Source organism: Lepisma saccharinum, chromosome 21 (genome assembly GCF_977018435.1).
Source record: "Lepisma saccharinum chromosome 21, izLepSacc3.1, whole genome shotgun sequence".
NCBI lineage: Eukaryota > Metazoa > Arthropoda > Insecta > Zygentoma > Lepismatidae > Lepisma > Lepisma saccharinum.
In genome coordinates this window covers 1-25,160 of record NC_139249.1, presented here as the reverse complement: position 1 = coordinate 25,160, position 25,160 = coordinate 1, and the positions used below count along the sequence as shown (strand labels likewise).

Genomic DNA, 25,160 nt, shown 5'->3' with positions numbered 1-25,160 from the left:
TATGTGTGAGTGTGAGTGTGTGTGCTCATATCTATAGGTTAGATTACCATTCTTATATGTATTTTTTCTTTGTATTTTTTATTTCTCTGTAATTTTTATATATTTTTTCTTTCTTTTTTCAATGAAATATTTCAAATTCCATTTTTTTTGTAAATATGGTCAAGTGGAAGAAAAGGCTCGACAGCCTTAACTTCGCCATGTAAAAGACAACGAAATAAATAAATAAATACATAAATGTAGGGATCCCTTCTCTTTAGATATATTTTTTTAATCTTATTTCTTGTTGAGTATTCATAAGACAAGTTAATGATAAATCTCACAAATATACATGTGTAAACAAATCTTTTTATGATACGTAAATATTTTGTTCATTGTTAAGGACTATAGATCAGTGGTTCTCAAACTGTGGTACACGTACACCCAGGGGTACATGAATGACTTGAAAGGGATTCACGATCAGCTCGGAAGAGAAATTTCAAGAGTACCCAGAAGACAACACTTTTGCTGCATGTGTGTAGATCAGACTTCATAGCTTTAACACTCAACAGGAAAATAAGGCTGATTTTGTCACCAACACACTTACCTTTGTTTCATATGTTTTGAAATAAAATACTCGTTCGGAATCTATAATAGACTAAATTTGAAGCCGAATCTCTGCTTGAAAGTTTGAATTGCAAAACCACACATCAAGAAACTGTGTCAGGCTATGCAGGCATATCCTTCTCACCAGAAACTGAGGATTTACAATAAGAACTCCAAAATTGTGCTTCACAGTTTACAAACTTATTTTTTTGTTCTTTACTTTTCTTTCAACAACTTTGGGAAAATATGTGAAAGTTAAAGTTTTTTATATACTTCTTAGCATACACGTGTTTCATATTTTTTATTTTTGTAACTAATCATAATGATTGTAAGCGTAGGAACACTCAGTAGGACGTAAGATTCTAATATTTATTTGTTTACTATCTTTCTACATGCAGCCTGAAAGCCATTTTGCTCTGTTGCAGTTACACACCTCCAACAACCCCCCCCCCCAAACAGGCAGCCAAAAAAATTCCCCAAAAACCATGATTCAGAGAAAACGTATTGTGGGGGTACATTAGATGTTTAGTTACTACTAAAGGGTGCAATGAGAAAAAAGTTTGAGAACCATTATATACTGGTACATGAAAAGAACCAGTACAGGGTGAAGAGCCAGCAAAGATTGTATCTGGTGTATAAACGATTGCAACGGGGGTCTGTTGTACAGGCACACATCACACCAAATGCCAAGATGTGAAAGTTGCACTTTGTGTGAAATGTTGATATCTTATAGAATTATTTTTCATGCTTCTTAGTCCACCTATATGCTAAAAACAAGGGTGAGCCAAATGAGCCTGTACCACTTTCAACCAATACCGATGTCTATACTCTGATTTCCACTGATACCAATATTTGAAAACTATTATAATTAAAAGTTGTTCAAAGTATTGATTAATATTAATTACATACCATACCATATTTTTACTTTAAAATATACAAGAATTATACAGGGTAATTCAAAATGAATGGTACAACTCTACACTTTATTATGACATTACTATTTATGATAGAAAATCAGACAAGGCATCAATGTGAAGAATAACTGTGGAAGTTTTACTCACATTATAAAGATTCAACATGGGAACCACATGTATTGCGGTAAACTTCCAAACGATAATCAAGTACATGCTATGCACGAGACAGCAAGTCATGGTTTCGAAGACACTAACAAATTTTTCGGAAAGGTGAAACATATGCATTGCTACCAAAACGCACGTGGAAATGTCTTTGCACCATTGTGAGTGCTTCATTTCTTGATAGCTCCAACACACACTATACCTTCTACTGGTCACTAACCATTTTGCAACACTGGCGATGCTGGTGGAACAGCAGCAAGGCAACATAAGCGCACTTAGTGAGAAGAAAAGTTCCAGAGTTTTTCTTTATATTCAGGCCTTGTTTGATTTTCTATGATAAATAGTAATGTCATGATAACTATGTAAAGTTGTACCATTCTTTTTTAATTACCTTGTTTCACAGTGTAAAATTACATGTTCTGTAATCGGAAAATTTCATTTATTCACACTTAAATTGTGCAAAATGAGAATAAACGTCCAATTTTACATGATTTCCAGGATAATTAGACTGTGAAAGTGTTCCGTGTCATTTTTGTGAAGTCCGTGAAAGACTGAAATGCCGGAAAAGTATCTTATGGTATCGGCAAATAAATTGCAAACTATACTTTCGATAACGATACCACTGCTATTGGCCGATATCGATACATCGGCATCTGGTCAGCTCAATTTTACTTATTGCATTGCCTGTTACGGAGGTTCCGGTACACCAGTGAAGAGCAATGATTTTTTTTTTTCCTCTGTAAGCTTAAAACCTATAGAAATTTCCTGGCGAATGATAATCCAGTGTCCATGCATACCACACAAGTGAAGTTTAGGAATGTAGGCCTCGCAGTGTGGACATTTGTGTAGAAAGACTTCTCGATGGTACACAATGTACTACATGTGCATCCCAAATATACATTTTCTGAGTTTACCAGATACTTTTGGAGGACTTGTGTGTTAATGATCAATAAGTGTTTCCTCAAACACAACAAAATTTTGCAATCCTTCATGCAAAAATCTAGTAGAGAAAAACAAATTATGGAGGTGTTTCATCTGACTTACCCTTGTATAAATCTGTCTGTGCTGCTTCCACAAAATCTTAACAAAAAGAAAGGTTTGATTTTCACTTTATGCACAGATATGCTAATCGGGACTGGAACTACAGTTGAAAGTGGAATCTGCCTCCCTGGACCTATTTATTACAAGGTGACAATGTTACCACTACGCCATTGTTGAGGCCATACAAAATCTCTAATACATTCTTATGTTATCCATAATGTAACTGTAGCATTAACAGAATATGCTATTAAAAATATTAACATCTGTTGAATCCTTTTATTTGCTTTCCTTAATTTTAGGTCCCAGTGTGCTTGTGAGATTTTATGGGATTGTGCGACAGCAGTGTAAATATCAGTTTAGAAAAATGAGTGACGCAGCAACAACTGTAAATATCAGTGAACATTCAGCATCGTTGTTGCATGGGTCGTCAAATTCAGATTCTGACTCTCGGAAACGAACGTGCAGTGACGATGGCAGTCAGGAAGCAAAGAGGCAGTGTTTGGATGCAGAGAGAGTGAAGAGGAGGAAGGTTGCGTTGCTTCTCTCGTACTCAGGACAAGGCTTTCTGGGAATGCAGAGGTAAGGTCTTAGTTTCCGTGGGTTGTGTGGACAAGTGAAGCTTAGTTGCTCCACGTAAGGGAAGACAACATTTTCTATAGCGGTAATGTATTTTTAGGACCGATTACAGTGGAATCTCTATTTTACATTTTTCAGAGGACCAAGCTGAAGAAACTTAAAATGTGGGAAAATGTAAAATCAGGGTTTCACTCTATTTACTAAAAACAAGGCATGAGAAAACATTTACAAGGAGTACCTCACCTGTATTAAAAAACTACGAGCTTTAAGATTAAAATAACAACATCGCTGTTTTTGGTAAAAGTTGATTAATATTGAAGATTCCGTAGCTGCTGTCTGCATTGTGTTACAACTTGGGACAATATTAATTTTGATCTTTCGAGTGGCAAGAAATGTACAGTTTTAAGATGCGGAACAATATACGTATATTTATTTATTTTATAATGTGGCACTAGAGGCAAATGTCCGCTCATCTTGTCTTGCATCTTGTCTTCCAGCTGACAGCATCATACTATTAGGAACTCTGCAAATACATGAAAATAAAATAATAATTAAAAATTATTATTCCACTGCATCGTAGAAATATTAACCTGCCCTCTTATTACCTACTTGACTATTTTCTCTGCTGGCCGCTTCCCGTAAACTTTAGAATTACAAAACCAAATTTATCTTCATTATTACTCATTTAAATAATAATTTAAGTTCCTTTGAATTTTTAAATTGAAGAAATATTCATCAAAGCAGAAAAATCTAATTTGTGAAGTGAAGTTGTAAGAAATTCCAGTTGGTTATGAAGTTGAATCACCTGAAATACTGTATGGAATGCTGCGAGTGTAAACACATTCGTAAGCTCTCGTGATAGCATTAAATTTCCGTCGCATACTTCAAAGGCTTACTGATTAATTGCTGTGTTTTCTGCGGAATTCATTGTTGGGTTGGGAAGATGAGGTCTCAAGCACGAACCGACTCCATTCAACGTGAAAATCTACCTGAACTCTGTGTCTGTAGACAAAAAATGGCTGCAAAGCATGGATTGCTGTACATAATACTTGGTTTGGCTATTGACTGTGCTAATTAATTTCTCAATGCTCTAACTTATTTCAAGTACTGTAAAGCATTCCTATAAAACTTGTAATACAAGGGCTGGAAAGAAAATAATGGCAACACTGTTGTCACTTTGCACGTGAACAAGTAAGGTTGCTGCTGCTTCTGGCATGTAAAGAGCTGCTCAATATTCCGAGTGTTGCAGGAAGTACTACTTCCATGTGCTGTTTTCCTTGAAATACAATTGAATTGTTTCAATTAAGAAAAATAATTATTTTAAGTAAAGGATGAATAGTACAAAAATAAATACCACATTATATTTGTAAAATTATGTTTAGTAGGTTTCAATTTGTTTATTGGAAGGGGTCAGTTATGCAGTATGTGATTTAAGCTTTTCACTTTGGTGGGGGAGGGGGGTAGGTTTTTTAGGTATGCAAATTTGTACCTTACCAGTTAGTAAACTTTACTATTGCCTGCCAGTTCTATTATATCTTATGATAACATTTATACGTAATTTAGAAACAGTATATTTGCATTCTAAGAAAACTCGAACCCATACGCAAAAAGAGCTATTGAACTAGCACGTTCAACTCGATGACAGCGTGCTGCGAGAAATGTGATCTACGTACTTCTAACGAATAAGGCTGACGAAACTCTTCTTGCCACGGTGGTAGGCTTTCATATTTTATTTGACAGTGGACAGAAAACTTGAGACGCGAAGGAGGATACAGTTGCCTTAAATGTTAACTGTTTTCCTGAATGATTTTTCAAAATAACTCCTAGATGCAAATATTGCTGGAAGTGGTTCAACGACAATATTTGGATAATAAAAATTTAGTATTTTCATTGTGTATGTGTGGTGTAGTAGTAGTACACCCAATTGTCTACCTCAGTTCCACGTAGTACACCCTGGACTGCATTTTGCAGACTAACGAGGTGCTGGCGTCTGGACCTACGGCCAGTATAATTCTGTGTGTGTTGTCCATGATTTTTGTCCATAAGCGTGCTGAGTGCACCTTTACAGTCTCAGCTTTTAACTGGTCAGAATGTTTTAATATTTTAGTTGACAATGTTACAGTTATTTTAGTTATGGTAAGGGGCTGGACCCTGTATAACGTGATGGGTGCAAAATAGCCTTTAAGTTGTGATACACCCAAAAATTTAAATTCAAGTTTAAATTCATTGTGTATGTAATATTGCCAAAATTCTTTGATTTAATTCTTTAAAATAACTCATACTCATGAATTGCACGGATGTGAGACTAATCTTGCATTGCAGGAATCCAGGAACAAAGACCATAGAAGAAGACCTGTTGAGCGCACTGCTGAAGGCTGACCTCATTAATGAAGAAGCTTATCAACTGCCACAGTCCATCCACTTTCAGAGAGCGGCAAGAACAGACAAAGGAGTGTCTGCTGCAAGACAGACAGTATCTTTAAAATTACGTAAGTATGTCACATTTCCGGTTCTTATTTAATATATATATATATATATATATATATATATATATATATATATATATATATATATATATATATATATATATATATATATATATATATGTATGTATTTTTTCTTTACATGTTTTGACATTTTGATTCACATTGTATCTAAACATATCTGTTTGGTGTTTACGTGGTGATAGGCAACTTACTCTAAAAAGTTCACGTTTCATTTTTCTGAGCTGTTTTTGTTCGCAATCGATTTCACCACCTGTCTGGTGACTTCAACAGTCATGTACTGTCTTGCGGTGGGTGGCGTGGTTCCTTTTTCAGCCTCTCTGGCATAGTACTTCCTTCTTTTGCCACACATTGGGATTTTGGTGCTGCCCATTGCTGGTCTCGTCATCCGCATCTATGAAGGCGTTCATTCTCACCCTCATGCACAGGCGTGCTTTTTTACATGCACTTAAGGTTTGTGCTTGGTTTTTGAGGTGGTTGTGTGGGAAAAATGGGTTGGGTGCATCTGAGCGAATCCATTTGTAACGCCTTTGAGCTAATGTTTGTATGGTTGGTTGCTGAGTTGATCTCGAAGAAACCTGTATTTTTTCAAGTTGGAAGTTGCTGTCAGAGCAACTAAAACATGATTTTCATCCAATTTCTCAAAGTGATGGAAGTTCCTTATTCCAAGGATATCACTGACAAACACCCAATGTTTGTTCTGGAGTAGGCAAGCTGTTTCTTCAACATCAGCTTGGGTTACAAAAAGCACATTGACAGTTTTAGACAAATTGACGGCATGGTCATAAATAGAGCCTGGATTTTAGGCAAAATGCCTATTCGTTTCCAACGTTGGTAGACAAAAATTGAACACAAAAGTACACCGATCTGAAGGTTCTCAACATTCTAAGCAATACTTTATGTTGCCTTTTTTTTTTTGGCCTATTTCACTTTACGCTGCTTTTTTCAAACATTTTTGCCTCTTTTGTCATTCCGACAAGGTATTTTTTAAAATTATATTTCTCTTCTTCTATTTGATTTTGTTTTTCAATAACCCTTGTTATTCAAAAGCCACCACGTATTTAATTTACACAGCAACAATTCATGCACAAGTTTTAAATTCAATACCAGGCAGTTTGGCAACATTGCATTCATTATCGGTTTCGCAGAATCACCCTACATTCATTATCGGTTTCGCAGAAACAACAACACAACTGACTACCTGGCTGAAGCAAAACAAACGTACTTGATCTCGCATCGCGATAAGCAATTGTTGTCTCGAATTCGCCTTCTTGAACTGAAGTTCGCTGCCAGTTCTCTTCTGTAATTTGGAGTGCAGAACCATGCTAAAATGCCTCCCAGACAAAGTGTGCCTTTGAAAAGCAAGTTAAACCGCTATGTGTCTGAATTTGGAACCGACATCTTTTCTACAGATGGATCAGTTCTTCTGTGTAAAGTGTATGAGAAAGCTGTGAACCACGGGAAGAAATATTTCATATCCCAACATGTGTTGTCGGAGAAACATAAATCAGCTGCAAGTAGGAAGATCGGACAGAAGAAAGTATGTCAGCTTCCAGAACTTCTGACAGATCACAGCCGAAAATCCGAGTTTTCAATGGATTTATGCAAAGCATTTATTGATGCAGCTATACCGCTGTGGAAAGTGGAAAATCAGTCTTTGAGAGCTTTCTTGCACAAGTATGCAAAAGAGACAATACCAAGTGAGTGCTGAACTACTTGGGAAGAAGATTTGGATTTCCATAGACGAGAGCACCGATGCTGGGCATCGTAAATATTGAAAGTAAAATCCGAATTGTTTACCCTACGTAACAACAGCTCAATAATATTTGCTAAGTTTAGGTTAATTTGTAGATACATTTTTAAATATTTAAGAAGAATTTAAGTCCTTCTCTTCAGTTTTTAATGCCTCTTCTTCAATTTTCACTACCTCTTTCTGAAACTTGACTGCCTTTTTTTCGACCTACACTGCTTTCTTTTTTTCAATTTTTCGCTACCATTTTTAATACTTTTCAGTGCCTGAACATCTGGGCTTTAGTAATAAATTTCTTGCACAGAATTAATTTGCCTGGCTCTGGCTGTGACCGACATCCAAACAGTGCTTTTGATTTGACCTATGGCATCTACTGGACCTTTTCTATGTCATGGTGCAAAGGTGTTCCATTCCACTGTTGTGACAGACAAGTCGTCTGAAAGATAACACATATTGAAGGCAGTAAATTTGCTCTTAAAGTGAGCCGTACAGTTGTCTGAAAAAATATAGATGTGATCCAGTTTCAGATAATTTGCCTGGAAGTCTGAAACAATGCTCTTCAAAAATAACCATGGTGACTCTTTAGAATGAGATAAATCAGTGGTTTCCAACTTCAAAAGGTCCGAGGACCAAAATTATATCCAGCAGTTGATTGGCGGGCCGCATTTTTTGGGGGGTGGGGGATTAAAAATTACAAAAATTGTAAGTACTGAACTGAAAATGTAGTACTTTCGCATGACCTAACTTTCTAAAATGAGGCAATAAAAACGATGATATCACAAATCAGAATTGTATAATTACAATTTATTTCACCAAAACCCAATACTTATGGATGAATTGAAAGAAATGAAAAACACACAATACAGATAAGAATCCTTCATACTAAGTGTTCAATGTGAAAATTGAGGCCGATCTGCTTCCTTTATTAAAGTTGGAATGTCCACTTCAATTTCTGTATTTGAAAGTCTCAGAAGGTAAAGCAGTCTGCTTCTGTAGCGGTTCTTGATGAACTTCATTGAAGAAGAAACACTTTCACACGTGTATGTGCTGCCGAACATCGATGTCATTCTTTGCCCAAAACTACGAAGGTTTGGAAAGCGTTCCTTTGAAAGGTATTTGAAAAACTCTGGCCCCTTTTCTTGGCTAGTTTGAAGGAACACATCGCCTTGCAAATCACACAATTCAAGTTGGAGAGAAGCTTCTTGTTCTTCGATATTAACGCCAAGAGGATTGCTAAATAGCTGGATGCTGCTTTTAAGTACTTCAAAATCTTTAAATCTGGAGTCAAACTCATCCATTATTTCTTTAATATTTGCACTGATTTCAGAAAAGTCCAGTGTTTCTTCATCTTCTGCTAGCCGCCGACAGCTTGAAAATGGACCAGGTTATTTCTCTCCAAAGTAACGTTGAAAATCTTCAGTTTATTACGAAACCCATTTATGTTTCCCATTAAATCTGACGGTGGAAGCGGCCCCGGTGCCCACCAGCGTCGAATAACATGGGTACCTGGGGGAAACCCTGGGGGGTAAAGGCGGTCAGGGGCGTGATGCTGATCACATCAACCCCACTCACGACCGGATCAAGAAAGTGTGGGGCGTTACCCCCACACCCCCTATACGCCTTCATGGCGCTGTGCTATGCACAGGGGAACACTTTACCTTTTTTTACCTTTTTTTTTATTAAATCTGACGGGTGAGTTCATTCCGCATAGGGAAGGGGTGGAATCTGGAATGCATGGCGTGAAGAGAAGGTTACGTCACTTTAGATTCTTCTGATGATCATTATTGACTGAGAAATCAATTCTACCTGTGATATTGTCTTTCTTCACAGAGCTTCCGTTCCTTCAGTAAAAATAGAACGTATTTTAATAAAAATACATGAAATTAATGTATTTTGCAATCTGGCTTCGCGGGCCGCAAAAAAGACATTGCGGGCCGCCAGTTGGAAACCCCTGAGATAAATCATCACTGATAACAACATACGATGCTACTCCATGTTCATACCATATACAACATGTAAATAGGATCACCTGTGAATGATGCCAATGCCAGTATGCACTCTGCACCTCGTCTTGATGGACTAGGCTGTAGTTTTTAGCATAGTGCACCTGCATATCTGCCTCACCTAACTTAGGTTATGTTTAATATAGTGTAACATAGTAGTTGCCATAACCAGATAGCTAAATAGTAATATTACAATTTCAGACATTTAACCTCCATTACATCTTTTTTAAAGGAAATATTATATTTATAAATCAATTATTTCAGATCATACATTATTTATGACTCCATTATTTCTTTCTGAGGTTTTAGTGTAAATAACAAACCTATGTTCAATTTTACATGAATTAACCACTAATTTGTAACTGACATTGCCCGCGCACACACCGACAGTGGTGCAGGAAATGCACCGTGGATCACATGATTTGGTTTGGCCTGCTTCTGTTCAGTGCTGATATCAGGTGACACACTAAGGTACTAGCTACCTGTGACTGCCTTGGCAAGCCCAATGGTCAACCATGGGATGAATGGCATTCGGAATTGTAAATCATTATGATATGCCTCTTGTACAAACTTTATCAACCTATAACATCCTTCTTTTTTCCAATCCGAGAGAAAACCACAGCCATAAATCTAGGGGTGTAGTGCACATAGGCAGAGGAGGACCAGATTTGAGTTGCCGAGGATATTGCCACTCCCACCTTCACTCACCTTAAAACATAACAGGGTGCAGGTGGACATTCCTCTGAGCATTTTTTGGGAGCAGTGAAAGATTCGGTTCAATCCCTTTCTTTTTTAACGTTCTTGTCTTCATTCCTCCCTCACACACATGCCGCTGGGTGATGCAGTGACCATACCCAGAGGAACGTTGGTTGCTGAGCGACGAGAAAGGACAAAGATGTGGCAATGCTTTCGGCTGTCAAACCATGACACACGTCGTGGTTTCGGCAAGAAGGTGTTGTAGGAACACTATAACGTGGCGAGTTACTTACCTTTGATTTTACCAGTTCAGTCGATACAGGAATTTTTACAACTCCATTATTCTGTTTGCCATGAATAGGCATCCTTACTCAATCCCTGTTGACAGTCGAAATCATCGCTACATCTGTCTGTCAGCAGCCAGCCTTCCTCTGGGTGTGGTCATTGCTTTGAGAAGGATGACATGAAGATTAAAAAAGAAAGGAGCTGGACTTAATCTTTCCTAACTCTTGAAAAAATGTTCAAGGAAATAGAGAAAGAATATCCACTTCTGTCATCGTTTGCCTGTCCTATGGGGTGTAAGGGGTGACCCACGTAGTCCACCCAAAGATCATAGCCTGCATTTTGCAAACTAACAAGGCTATACGGACAGTATAATCCTCTGTAGAACTGTGCTTTGTCCTTATGCTCCTTTACAGCCTCAGCTTTTAACCAAGTAAGAATATTTTAGTCCTTTGACATTTCGGTTATGGGTCATTCCATGTGAGTTCAACCAGACCATGGTACCCATTAAACTGGCACATTTAATCCTTCCATGGTGGTGAGAAACCACATACATTTTTTTGTCTCTAACTTGTCTGGTTTAATTTTTATAGCTATTCAAGCTTTCAGTGAAACTCCAGAAACTCCCAAGTGTGAGCTGCACTGTCTTAGAAAAGTAATTCCATCTCCCTTCTAAATTATTCAATGTTTTTTGAAACTTGACAACAATGTTAACCAAACAATAAGGATCCATGAAAAAAATTGTCAACGTATCACATTTATATTTTAGTACACTAATAAATTAATAAAATACTCTTATATGATTTTTTTGGACCGAGAACATGGTTTACTAAAATTTGAATTATCATTGAAAGGGAAAGGTGCAACGCCAACAGAATTATTTTTAAAATGAACTTAGATATATGATCTACCCTACTCAGAAATAAATTTGATGGCTTTTTTATCCCTTCTGAAAATATGATAACTTATTTCTGAAAATTTTTAAAAATGGCTACTGATTTTATAATTTTTCAAATTAACTCAAAATCTAAGAATCTAACTTCAAAATATCATTGAAGCAAATTTTAATAGCATAAAATTTTAAATAATGTTTTCACTTATGCGCAGAAGGTGGGCCACGTCCCCTTCCCTGGAAAATGAATATCATCTTAAAAGTATGTATTTCACACATGTAATTTTATCATGTGCTGACCGATGGCATTTTTGGCCACAGTCCCGGTCGGTCTAGATAAAAGTGTCGCCTAAGGTAATTTTAGTTGTCAAAGGGCGCTACTATTACTGTTAACTTTAAAGTGATCACAATTTATTCTTAGTTTTCACCGTCTAGATCCGGTGACATCACCCATCTCAATAATCCACCGATGGTCGTATGAAATCGAAAATAAAGAATTTTAGGGGTGGGCCGATGTTGCCAATATCATGTTAGGTGCAAAATGGTCTATGTGATCCAGAGCCAGTGAAGGTATTACAATGTGTCATGGGGGCAGGTGCCCCAGTTAACAGCCAAACAAGTGCATGAAAGAGCCAGTTGGCAACATTGCCATGGAGGGAAGATCCTTGCGGAAACTGTACTGCATGTGCTTAAGAGTTTATTTCGCATTTTGCAGTTCATTTTGCATCATTTTGTGACAAAACAAAGTAGGAAAACAAGCCTCAAACCTTTCAGAAACATGCAAAATTTACATTACAATGCGTTATTTCATATTTCGTGTTATCTCTTAAGAGTATTTGCATAGCCCTAAAAAATACCAAACTCTGTGAAATTTAATATTATTGATTTTTGCACTGGTATTCCTAACAGAATGTTTTTTTCTTTTACAGCAACAGATGGTTCGATAGTGGATAAAATCAATGCTTACTTGCCAGAGCAGATTAGAGTGATGGGAATAAAACGAGTAACAAAAGGTTTCAACAGTAAATCTTCGTGCGACGCTCGAACATATTCCTACATGCTGCCGACGTTTGCCTTTGCCCCTTCGTCTGAACAGCTTACGGAAGAATACAGAATAACAGAAGAAGTCCTGACGGGTGTCAACGACACATTAAAAGTATTGGAAGGCACACACAATTTTCATAACTTCACTTCAAAGAAGTAAGTGAGATTTTGGAATATTTGTGCATTCACGTTGTGAATCATCGTGTTTCCTCACAGACTATTTTAGCCATTGTTACTATTATTAACAAGTGCCGTTTGAAAAAGCCCTTTGTTTCCCTTTTGTTACTATGGGATAAAGGCTGTAACTTCTCAACCATTGCATCTTTTTTTCAAAGTTGCAGTACATGCATTACATATTGTCATAGGGTGGTCTTTTGTCGTGATTCCCTGCAAATTTGGTCTACCCAGCATCTATAGAGCCAACGCTAAAAGTGCAATTCCGGAAATTGTCCTATAGCTGGCAACACTGCCACTTTATATAATGTTATATTTTTTTTTACTCAAGAAGTATCAATTTGATTTCTACGAAAGTTTGAACGGTTGTAGGAATGTACCACTGCTATATACTACATTTCTTTCGTTCACTTGAGTGGGTCACAGGGGCCAATATTTAAAGAGAAATCATCTTTCTTCTTCTTTTTCCTTTAACACTAAATTTTACCTCCACTAAAAGCCCTGTCTTTAAAAAAGAAAATACAACCAATTTCATGTGTTTACGACAATTAGTTCTCGAGTTATGATTTTTTTTGAAAAGCATGCGCTTGAAAAGGTGACGACTTCAACGAGAATACAGGCATGTGAGGCTTCGGACGATAAAGGTTAATTGAGCAATATCACAAGATAATTCTCTTGTCTCTGCATGAACATGTGCACCTGTTAACATTCCATGCAAATCAACACAGAAATATGGTAAATCATTTGTATTATTGTGTGCTACTTCCGAAAGCTCCACCACACCCTCCTCTTCCATATATTACGAAGAGGTTGTTGGTATAATTCGCGACGCTTGAAAGTTGCAATCTGGCAAGGTGGTATCCCCTAGCGGGAGAAGCATGTACCGTCACTGAGAAGTCACCCCCCCCCCCCCTTGCTTCCGTAGCAAGCGAGGCTGGTCAGACAGACACAGTTGCAGTGGTATTTCCAATAACATAAGGTAAGGAGGTTTTTCCCTCCAGGTAGTTACGACCGTTGGCAGGTGATCGGAAACATACGAGATGCATTGAATTTGACTATACCATTTTGACTCGCCGTTTAACTTACATAGAATATTAATTGGTGCTTAATTTGATTTTATAGTTTGTTCTGGTAAGGCTTGGTTTTCCTTACGTAAGTTTAATTATAATTTAAAATCAATTATTAGTTTTTCTTTAAAATATTCCATGTCATGATTTCTGGCTAGAATTAAATATGCATCTAACAAGATGTTCATTGATAACCAAATGTTTCCGATCGTCCAGGCCACCTTTTTCGTAAATGAATAAGAGTGCATGTGTTAGACTGATTCAGTATTTTAGGGTTGTATTTATCGGCACCATTCATTTACTGCTTTTGTGATTTTAAACTGTATATAAATTTGCAAATATGTGTGGAAAGGGATTTCATATTTTGCGGGTAAAAATATAAAGATTGTAAAATGAGAGTTACGGGATTTTCCCATGAATGTATACAGTATAAAGGGATAAGGGATTTTTGTCCGATCGTATTTCACAATTTCTGCTTGTAATAAAACTATCACTGTTACAAATTTCAACGAGGACTATTTCTGCATTTGCCTAATAACAATGATAAATTATCAGGTGTGTTTGATATGAAGGTGCTTGAATATGAAAGTTTACGAGTTCCTATTGGATTACGTGTAAGAGACGGAAAAAGTCTTGGGGAAGGGGGCAACTATTTCTGTATTTGCGGACCTAGACAATCACGTAATAACTGGATCAGTTATCCAATAATACAGAAAGGGGGGGAGAGAACTGTAAAATTAGGGGATTGGTTTCTTACATAAAAGATCCACGTTAATTATGAGTAGTTGACACTGCGGGGTTTAACCTATTAGTAGTTAATAAAAAGGGGAGGGGATCAGGTTTTGAGTAGGAATTTTTTTTAAGGTTAAGATTTCAACCTGTTTTCCTCTGAATGCCCAATGTTCATATGAGGTGGTCATTATTGGTAACTTTTTTTTGGAAAATTTAATATAAATAAGTGTTCTTAAACGTTTTTGTTTAAACCTAAATACCACGTCACAGCTTGTTAGATGATTTATAGCAATATTGAAAAAAATATATATCGTGGACATGATATATAGAGGCATGCATATTTCGGATTATGTTCACATTTTTAAAACCAAAATGTAATTTTATGTGCCGCTTTTTCACCGCTATAACAGCGAAATGTCATTTTATTTACCGCTTTTGATTATTAGCCACAGATGAATATGCAACCAAGGCTTTTAAATCAATTTGACATATACAAACAAGACTAATTATCCAAATACCAACAATTCTAATTCCAAATCAAAAAATATTATATTTAATCAATAGAATTCCAGCCAAAATTGTAGAACTTGGAGAAAATATTGTATCGTATTGTCTGTGATGATATTTTCTTCACAATATATTGCAATATCAAATTTCAGATATCCCTAGTCTTTACTTTAATTTTCAGGAAACCCATGGATCCTAGCGCCCACAGGTACATTATGAACTTTGAATGTGGAGGTCCTTTTGTTCGTGATGGGATTGAGTTTGCTGTTATAAAGGTTAAAGGTAAATATAGATTACATTTTTTGTCCAAGAATAAGATATTATTATTCAGTATATAGATATAAACAGCATGTTGATTATTTTGTAACAGGTAACATTAATAAATTTCTTGTTTGCATCAGACCCAATTGGATAGGATGAAAAACACATATATTTGTTAAATCAGTTGCAATAAGTTCAACATACGATGGAATACTTCTGACTCAATTGGATCTGATCTTGGAAAGAATAATTTTGTGAAATTTTACCTGTTGCAGAAACAATCACTGTGCTATTTAAGATCAATAGTGAATAATCATATCTTTACCAGCACAAGACATAAGACCATTTGTTGTGTCAAATTAATATTTATAACAATCATTTTTGTTGAGTTACGCGGCAGGGTGGCCAGCTCTTTCAGGTAAAATATGGCATTTGAAGCCAATTGTAAGTGTCAAGTAAAAAATAACTGATGCCAGTAATGTCAAAAGCATTTCAATGCAGAAATATGTAATTATTTTTTTAATGGTTCAAATTCAGAATGTACATCTCTGTGGTATTTATGTTACTTTGAGCTGTGCATGAGCAAAAATGTCCGTCACATCCAGTTTGTTAATTCGGCACAAAAAAAACTTTTCAACCCGAACATATATATGTTTATATATGCGAGATCAAAGGTCACATCGTGTGACCTTGAAGTGAAAATTTCAATATTTTCATGTAAAGATATCTTTTGTGAAAACTATGCTCCTTTAGCTTTAAAACCAGCCCAAGAAGAAAGTCATACCAAAATTGGAAGCAAAGTTACAAATTCTTTATTTGATCTTGTAAGCACTTAAATGTTACATTTGTTATAATGTTGGCAACCCTGCTGTTGAGTTATCACTGAGGGCTAAAATTTTACATATGTAAGTTACTTCATGTCTTCTACTATTCTGCCAATTTTCATGAAAATCTGAAGTGGTCAGTTGAAAAGTTAATTTTTTTGTGATTTGTCATGAAATGACCCATATGCATGTACATAAAATTTGTTTTTATGAAGATTTATTAATAGATGCGGTGAAAAAGTCACTAACTTTATTTTATAGCTTTTAGAACATACTTTAAGCTTGAATTTGAAAGAAAAATTGGCATGATAACTGCAGTGACACAAAAAAATCAACATTATTTACAATACACGATTTTTTTCTGACTCTCAGTGTAAAGGAATCTTGGTGACAACTTTTTAAATTGAATATACATATGTCTATGAACTTTCGATAAAAAAAAAATCAAAGTAAATGTCAATTTGACTCTTGAGATATATATTTTTTCTATTAAATACAGCAGGTTGGTTACCACCATGGCCTCGGCAATGACCGATCCGTGCACTGAAACTTTTGCTCCATGTTTCTCGGTAACTATGGGGTCTACAGAAGAAAAAAATTTCATGTGTTCATACCTTGGCATTATTAACAAATTCACCGAGTTTAATTAAAATCTGAATCGGTGGGTGTCATGGCCTCGGTGATTTGACGTGGAATCAGTCTGATGCCTTTTCTTGAAAATTATAACAGTTCAAAGTGAAGAGCAACTGTGGTATTGTTGGTAGGGCATCTGATTTCCATGCGGGAGACCTGTGTTCGATTCCTGGGGTGGGTGACATAAGGTCGGAACATTTCCTACCTTGTCCCTTCATAAATCGGCTCTGGGACTCACCCAGCTTCAATTCAACCCTGGAGAGTAAAAATGGCCTGATCATGTTGCTGTAGTTCAGAATAATTATTAATTTTAATATGTACCTATTTGAAGGGAATTATGCCATTGTCTTAAAATATTGATAATTTCACAGGAGAGAATAATTTTCTTCCACAATGTTGTGGCAAAATGGAAAAAGAAAGGAAGAGAATTATACATAATTTTTGAGATATTTAGATTCCATGAATGAGGCACGTTACATTTTTGTAGTCTTCGCAAAACACCCAGCCTCTAGTAAAGTATCGCCTGGCATCAGTGATTAAATTCCACTGAGTATGAGCTTAGCCCTACTTACTTTATTATTTTCTTTGTTGCTTTGCAGAACTAATTAAGTTTGGCTTGTTTTCACTTGCAGGACAAAGCTTCATGTTGCATCAAATCAGGAAAATGGTTGGAATTGCCATAGCTGTTGCGAGAGGCCTTACCACAAAGGACACAATTCGTAAAGCCTGGAAAACTGAGAGATTGGACATTCCTGTAGCGCCAGGCCTTGGACTTGTTTTGGAAGAGGTGTGTGCAAAGTGTGTCACTAAGTATTTACAAATGCGGTGTTCTCACTGCCCTTGCAATCCTGGGAAAGTTAGAATTTTGAAAATACATTAAAAAAAATGTAGAAGAGAGTCAGGATTTGGGAATAAAAATGAAACCCTTCTTTGCTGATGGCAGATATTCTACATAAAAGTGTTTTTGTGTTTTATGTTATTATTCAACAATGTTGGATAAACTTATTTCTCTTGAATAACGTGACATCTGTCTTACGTTGTCACCAGGAAACTAGAAGAAACGCATAAGCTTTCGACCAACTCCCAGGCCCAGCATCAGAGAGGAGAAAGTTGGTGGTGATGACCTTGAGAGAGGGTCGGAAGCTCACACCTAAGTGTGTAATGTGTTTCCTGCTGTTTCTTCTAGTTTCCTGGAGAAAGGTAAGTCAGATTTAACACTAGAAGCGCCAAGCCGGTCATTTTGACCATTTTTCAAATTTCAATTTCTGCTTTGTACAGAAAATAAGATCCTTAGGAAAATATTTGGACCTAAAACGGATAAGGAGACAGGTGAGTGGAGGAGGTTACATAATTTAGAACTACATAATTTGTACTCATGTCCAGATATTATTAGAATAATTAAATCAAGAAGACTTAGGTGGGCAGGCCATGTGGCACGAATGGGAGAGGAAAGAGGAGTTTACAGGATTCTTGTTGGGAAACCTGATGGTAAGAGACCTGTAGGAAGGCCAAGACGAAGATGGAGGGACAACGTTGAGATGGACCTAAAGGAAATAGGTAGGGATGGAAAAGAGTATATAGATCTTGCTCAAGATAGGGACAGATGGAAGGCCTGTGTTGCTGCAGCCATGAACCTTCGGGTTTAAGAAGGCTAGAGAGTTACTTAGTTAGCTTTGTATAGAAAAAAAATTCTTCGTGCGTTGAAATTTTGTGACTTTTCCTAAAATTTGCAGTACATTATTACTGCTGTGCGTTATTTACAAAAAAAATAATACTAATGGAAATATTTGTGTTTATACCTGGAAGCGCCGTTGCCGGTCATTTTGACCCCTAATGTATTTCAATGGAAAACCACTTCTCGGTTTTAACGTTGAACTTACAGTTTCCACCCCTATTCTTCCTTTCTCTTTTATACTCGCCCATATATGTTGGCGTATTGTGAAAGCTGATAACAAGGAGAAAGTGAAGACTCAGTTTCGTTTGAACAGTGCAGTTTGTAAGCATGTTTTTCTAGACAATGTGTCCTCAGTCCAGAGGAATATTTAAAAGTATTACAGGAGATTAGTGAAAATGAATCCGATGTCGAGGACCCAGATCTTACTGTAGACGATTCCATGCTTCGACACATACAGAAGTGTACGGAAGAAGAAGCAGCTCGAAACCAACAACCCAACTGGCGTTTGTCATTACAAGAGCTTGACGCTTTCCTGGCTATTTTGTATGCTAGAGGAGTGTATGGGTGCAATTCTATAGACTACGATTTTTTATGGAAAACTTCTTTGGGGCCACCTTTCTTTCAACAAACAATGTCAAGAAACAGATTCAGGTAAATAATGAAATATCTTAGATTCGATTCAAAATCATCCAGATCTGAACGATTACAAACTGATAAATTTGCACTGTGCTCTGAAATTTGGGACAAATTTATAGCTATAATTGTAGGAGTTGCTACACCCCAGGGAAAAATCTGACAGTTGACGAACAATTGTTTCCTTCGAAAGTGAGGTTTAGATTTACACAGTACATGCCAAACAAACCAGACAAATTTGGTATAGAATTTTGGATGCTAGTGGACGTACATTCCAAATACATGTGCAATGCCTTTCCATACCTTGGGAAAGATGAATCAAGGAATTATAATGTTACTGTACCTGAAAATGTTGTATTGAGAATTACTTCACCTTATCTAAATGCGGGTAGAAATATAACTACTGACAATCATTTCACATCACTAAAACTTGCTGAGAAGCTAAAGGAGAAGACGAGCCTAATTAGCACTATGAAGAAACATAGAAACGAGATTCGTAATGAAATTGTGAACATTAGAACACAAGTGTATGAAACATGTTTCCTAAAAAAGGGGGACATTACATTGTGTGCATACCAAGCTAAAACAAACAAAAATGTTCTAATCCTAAGCTCCGTGCATTCAGATGTAGAAGTAGATTTGCAAAGCCAGAAGAAACTACTAGAAACAATCAAGTATTACAACAAAACTAAATGCGGTGTTGATGATGTTGATCAAATGGCACGCAAATATTCAGTCCGTGCTTCATCACGTAGATGGCCGGTACATGTGTACATGGCAGCAATAAATGCATGGGTAGTTTACAAGGCAGTCATGGGGAGGAATGTTACGAGACATAACTTTTTGATAGAATTAGCTGAGGAACTGAGAGAAGGACATTTGAATGCAAAGCCCAATAAAATATTGTCAACATCAATATCACATGCACAGAATGTAAGTGGCTCTGTTTCCAGAAAGAGGCACCAATGCCAGGTGTCAAAGTGCAATGAAAACAAAACGAGTGACATTTGTTCAATGTGCAACAACTATGTTTGTGGAAAATGTGTTTCTGGTGCAGAAAAGGTACTGAAATGCAAAAAATGTAATATGTGAAATTTCATAATGGAAACTTATTTCCTTGAAGAAAATGAATATTTATTGTTGCAATTAGTGCATGGAAAATAAAAATCGCTGGGTTTCATGATATTTTTGTATTTCTTTACAAAATATTTTGTTTTATCAGTAATAAGATGATTATTGGCAATATCCATTTTGAGAAATGGACAAATTTTAAATACCGGTCATTTTGACCGGAGGTGGCGCTTCTAGGTAGTAAAAAATCCTGGCGCTTCTAGTGTTAACATGAGGTTTCCAGTACATAGTGTAAGAGCTTTTTAAAACTGAAAATTTTGGTATTAACATGGTACTAGCATGTTAAAGCAAGGACATTTATTTTATAAGTGGACCTAGGATTTTTAGGTTCTAACAAGTGTGCTTTTTGGTTCCTAAAATAGGTTCTAAAAATCCTAAAATAGGTCCTAAAAATTTTGTTATGCTCGAAAAATCCTGAAGTAGGTTCAAAACACTATCTTGCATAACGTCATGTGTGCTGCCCGATGACAGATATTACCATTGGAGATTTGCTATTAAAATCCACTCTCCGCCGTATAGTTAGGCATCAATCTTTTTTCATGTTATACACAGTCAAACTCCGCAATTTTGCCTGTGAGGATCATCTGATATGCTGAAAATAATCTTTCAACAAGAACATAGTGAGTGGTGCAACCTTTAATGCTGAAATGTTAGTTTGCAAGGCATGAATGCCACAAAGCACTGATATGACGTGAAAGTGAGCAAGACCACACAGAAGTTTGCACTTTGAATTGTGGCACCAGACATTTTGCTTTGTTTAGAGCTTTGAAAAATCACCATGCACTTGGAGGAATGGAAATTGACAGAGAGTATGTTTCAAATACATTTGTCTGAATATTTTCATGACCAAAAGAAGGTAATGCCTCTGTTTGACAATAAAATATTGTAAAACCTTTAAAAATATATAAGCAAAATCGTTTTTTAGGCACTATAAAACTACATCAGTTGTTGCATTTGTTAATGAAACGCAAACATAACTGATTACTTCTTACACACATGTAAAGGAAAAAATAGGTTAAAAACCTAAAATCTGATATCTAGTTACAAGTCAGGGAATTTTCTTTATAAAAATACCTCATCAGGTAAATGTCATGGCTTGACATTTAAAGGTTAGTATTATTTATTATATGGTATAATCTCCAGAAAGTAAAGATGTCACTTATAAAATCTTACTTTTAGGCTCTTCAGTAATAATAAGGAGATAATGAGTTTTGAGCAGGGTAGATGTAACTAAGTAACTAACTAACTCCCTAGCCTTCTTAAACCCGAAGGTTCATGGCTGCAGCAACACAGGCCTTCCATCTTTCCCTATCTTGAGCAAGATCTATATACTCTTTTCCATCTCTACCGATTTCCCTTAGGTCCATCTCAACGTTGTCCCTCCATCTTCGTCTTGGCCTTCCTACAGGTCTCTTACCATCAGGTTTCCCAACAATAATCCTGTGAACTCCTCTTTCCTCTCCCATTCGTGCCACATGGCCTGCCCACCTAAGTCTTCTTGATTTCATTATTCTAATAATATCTGGACATGAATACAAATTATGTAGTTCTAAATTATGTAACCTTCTCCACTCACCTGTTTCCTCATCCCTTTTAGGTCCAAAGATTTTCCTAAGGACCTTATTTTCAAATACTCTCAATTTATGTTCCTCTTTCAATGTAAGGGACCAAGTTTCACATCCGGGGTAGATGTATTATTATTTTTTAAAATGGAAAACTAAACTATTCATATCATAGCCATTAATATTTAACTCTTCATTTTAGGTCCATTATGATAAGTACAATCGCCGCTATGGCAGTGATGGAATTCACGACCCGCTGGACTGGAATGATGTTGAAGGTGCAATTTCAAAGTTCAAGGAAGAGCAAATTTATCCCACCATCATCACCACCGAAAAGAAGGAAAAGTCGTATCCTTTATCAACATAATAAGTGTATATAGTATATATGTATGAATGGAGTAGCAGTAATAATGTTCTAGTGTTACTGACCAGAATTTACTTTAACCATATAGGCTGGCAGAGAAAAACGTAACTTTTAAAATGGTGGGTGTTAAAAACACACATATATACAAGTGGCAGTATCTCCAAAGCCTCCTTTTTTGAAGGGAAATATAAAATAAGATGGATAACAGTGGTGGATTAAAGGCGTTCTCTCGGAGATTGGTGGAGGCCCAGGTATGTGTGTCTTAATTTCCCCCCCCCCCCCCCCTGCCATAGTATTTTTTTTTGTGCCTTGAGGATTGTTACAGTTATGAATTACATGCTTAAAATGTTTCCAAGTTGGAAAATTGTGTGGCTGGCGTTTATTGAAAGAAGTTTGCATTTTGCAACAAAACAAGTAATGAAATGAATGTGCATATCAAATCAAATGTAGAACAATCAAGATTCAAGAAATAAGTAACGATATTGAATTCAGTGTAAAATAATTATTTGCAAAAACTAAAACTTTCGCTTGTGTGCTTTGGCATGAGCAAAATATTTCACAGTGTGTTCAATGTTCAGTCATCCGTTTGTCTTAGCTGAGGAGCACTATTTGACAGATAATATTTTATTGGCTGAAGTTTCGAAAGTGCACGTTCTGCAGAGGCCACATTCACTGGTAAAGTGAGGAACATCAAACAAGCAGTATATAAACCTGGAAAAGAAGTGTAATAGCCATGTTCTAGGATGGAAGTAGTGTCGTCCCGAATGATCTCCAGTTTTGTGGTCAGTGACGTGCCAAAAGAGGGTTGGTAGGAGTCATAACCCCCTTTGTTCCAGTACTTCTAATAATAAAGTACATTCCCCTTTTGGAAATCCTGTGCATGACACTCTTATTATATCTTCCTTTGTATAGTGTCTGAAAGTATTGGGCGTTCAAGATTAGAAGTAACGTCACTGGTACACTTTTGAAGTTTGCCTTCTGAAAAATCAAGGAGCACAGAGAGGACAAAGAGACGATTTTGTTAAAAGCCTGCAAAGTCTCTATTCTATCTTGCAGCCTTGTTACTTAATAAGTGATAATTTATACAGGGTGACCTGTAATTAGATGTATTCCCTAAAAGGGGTTAAAGTAGAGGGAATTTGCAATAAATTTGACCATATGATACCCCGTCCGAAAATTAGTAGTTTTGGAGATAATTGCTCAAAGTGGGCACCTCTGTTACGAATGCAGGCATGCATGTTTTTACGTACATTTGTTCTCTTAACTCGTGATGTGATGGTGTCCTTGATGTGTTGACCAGCTGTTAAGATCCTCTCCCTGAGCTCTTCTCACGAGTTTATCGGTGTCTTGTAAACTAAGTTATTAATATGTTGCCAAGTAAACTAAGAGTGCATTTTTTTATCATCACTTGTAAGTTTAGACCCACTCGTTACTTACATGTGATAGTTATTTGGGACAAACTTTTTTTCAACGAACCACTTATTTGTTAGCTATCAGAAAACGCTGAAATATGTGCCATACAATGAGCTGTTTTTTCTCAGTTCACATTTTTATGTGGAAAATTGTCATTTAAAAAAAACAATAGAAATTCAATTATCTCAAACTCTAATTTTCGGTTTCGGACGGGGTATCATATGGTCAAATTTATGGCAAATTGCCTCTACTTTAACCCCTTTCAGGGAATACATCTAATTACAGGTCACCCTGTATATTATCATTTTCTCCAATTTCATCTTTATTTAACTGTAGGACAAAAATAGAAAGGAATATTCATTCTAAATTAAAAAAGAAAAAAGCTGGACCCTTGGCCCCAGATCTTGGAAACACCACTTACACTGTATAAAATGCTACAACTTTTGTTGAACACACACATCATTTTAAGTTGTTTTACTTCAATTAAAACAATGATTATAACAGATTTCTAAAAAATCACAAGAAATTGATTTTTCATTACAATAGATGTGACTGTTGGGAACAATGATGATGTCAGAATGGAGCAGCTTAACCTGTGTCTTGCACCAAGAGGCAAAAAAAGCACTGCTGTCACTTCCAACAGTTGCTAATTGTTAGCTCTTGGGGGTATGTCATAAAATGCCACAATGTTTCATGTATTTCATTCCAACTTTGCAAATTTATCAATAACTAAAAAATAAAATAATATAGCCCTTGTGAGGCGTGGGTGTAGGAGAAGTGCGATCACACCCTCAAGCCTTTAATCCACCCTTGCAGCAAGCTAATAAGATTGATGGTTGTAGTTTCCCTAATTTTTTTCGGCATGGTTCTAATGGCACTGGGGTACATGTCAGGGTCAGCTGCTCTCTCTCCCTCTCTATGGCCTTTCCCCAGTGATTACGCATGAATAAAATGAGTGAGGAGGCAACATGGAATAGAGACTTTGCAGGCTTTTAACAAAATCGTTTCTTGTCCTTCTATGCTCCTTCTAGATCCTCTGGGAAGGGGCGGTCGCCTCACGAATCTTCTGATATACCAAGTACCATAGTAATATTATACTAGTCCTTCACCTTAAGTTCATTTCGTCGCCCCTCCCCCATTCTTCGTCACCCCCATCCTTCGTTATCCATATTTATGTTCGCTCCAGCCTCTCGTCTTTTGCTGCATCCTACCTTCTGCCGCTTTCTATCATTTGTCTACCTCTTGACTCCTTATCATTCGTCCCCCCTACCTTTCATCATGCCTTTTGTTTCATCACCCCCATATCTTTCATTGCCCTAAGGTTTCATCAGCCTCCTATCTTTCTTCACCACCTTATCATTCTTCGTTCCCTATCTTTTGTCACCCTCTATCTTTCGTTGTCCCCTTATTATTTGTAGCTTAATATCTTTCGTCACCCCCTATCTTTGAGTGTCTCCTATCTTTTGTCGCTCCCTCATCATTCATTGCCCCTCTATCTTTCATCGCCACCTTATCACTCCTTGCCCCTGATCTTTTGACACCTCTTATCTTTCGTCGTCCCCTTATCATTCGTCACTTTCTATATTTCCTCGCCTTCTATCTTTCCTTGCCCACTCATTATTCATTTCCCCTAAAATTTGTCACCCACTATCTTTTATCGCTTCCTATCTTTTGTCGCCCTCTTATAATTTGTTACATCCCTATTTTAGTCACTCGTTGCATTAACCGTTAAGTTACC

At 36.6% G+C, this 25,160-nt stretch overlaps 1 protein-coding gene across 3 annotated transcripts in view; it reads left to right on the top strand.

Moving 5' to 3' along the window:
- Pus1 (Pseudouridine synthase 1) overlaps positions 1–22,027 on the top strand; it is a 46,110-nt gene extending 24,083 nt beyond the window's left edge. For all 3 annotated transcript variants that reach the window (XM_083143274.1, XM_083143275.1, XM_083143276.1), the window contains 6 exons: positions 2,999–3,278; positions 5,598–5,764; positions 12,332–12,602; positions 15,108–15,208; positions 17,277–17,431; positions 21,848–22,027. In XM_083143274.1, the coding sequence (XP_082999400.1) occupies positions 2,999–3,278; positions 5,598–5,764; positions 12,332–12,602; positions 15,108–15,208; positions 17,277–17,431; positions 21,848–22,012 (1,139 nt within the window). In that variant the 3' untranslated portion in view covers positions 22,013–22,027. The remainder of the gene's footprint in view (positions 1–2,998; positions 3,279–5,597; positions 5,765–12,331; positions 12,603–15,107; positions 15,209–17,276; positions 17,432–21,847) is intronic.
- The last annotated feature ends 3,133 nt before the right edge of the window (positions 22,028–25,160 follow it).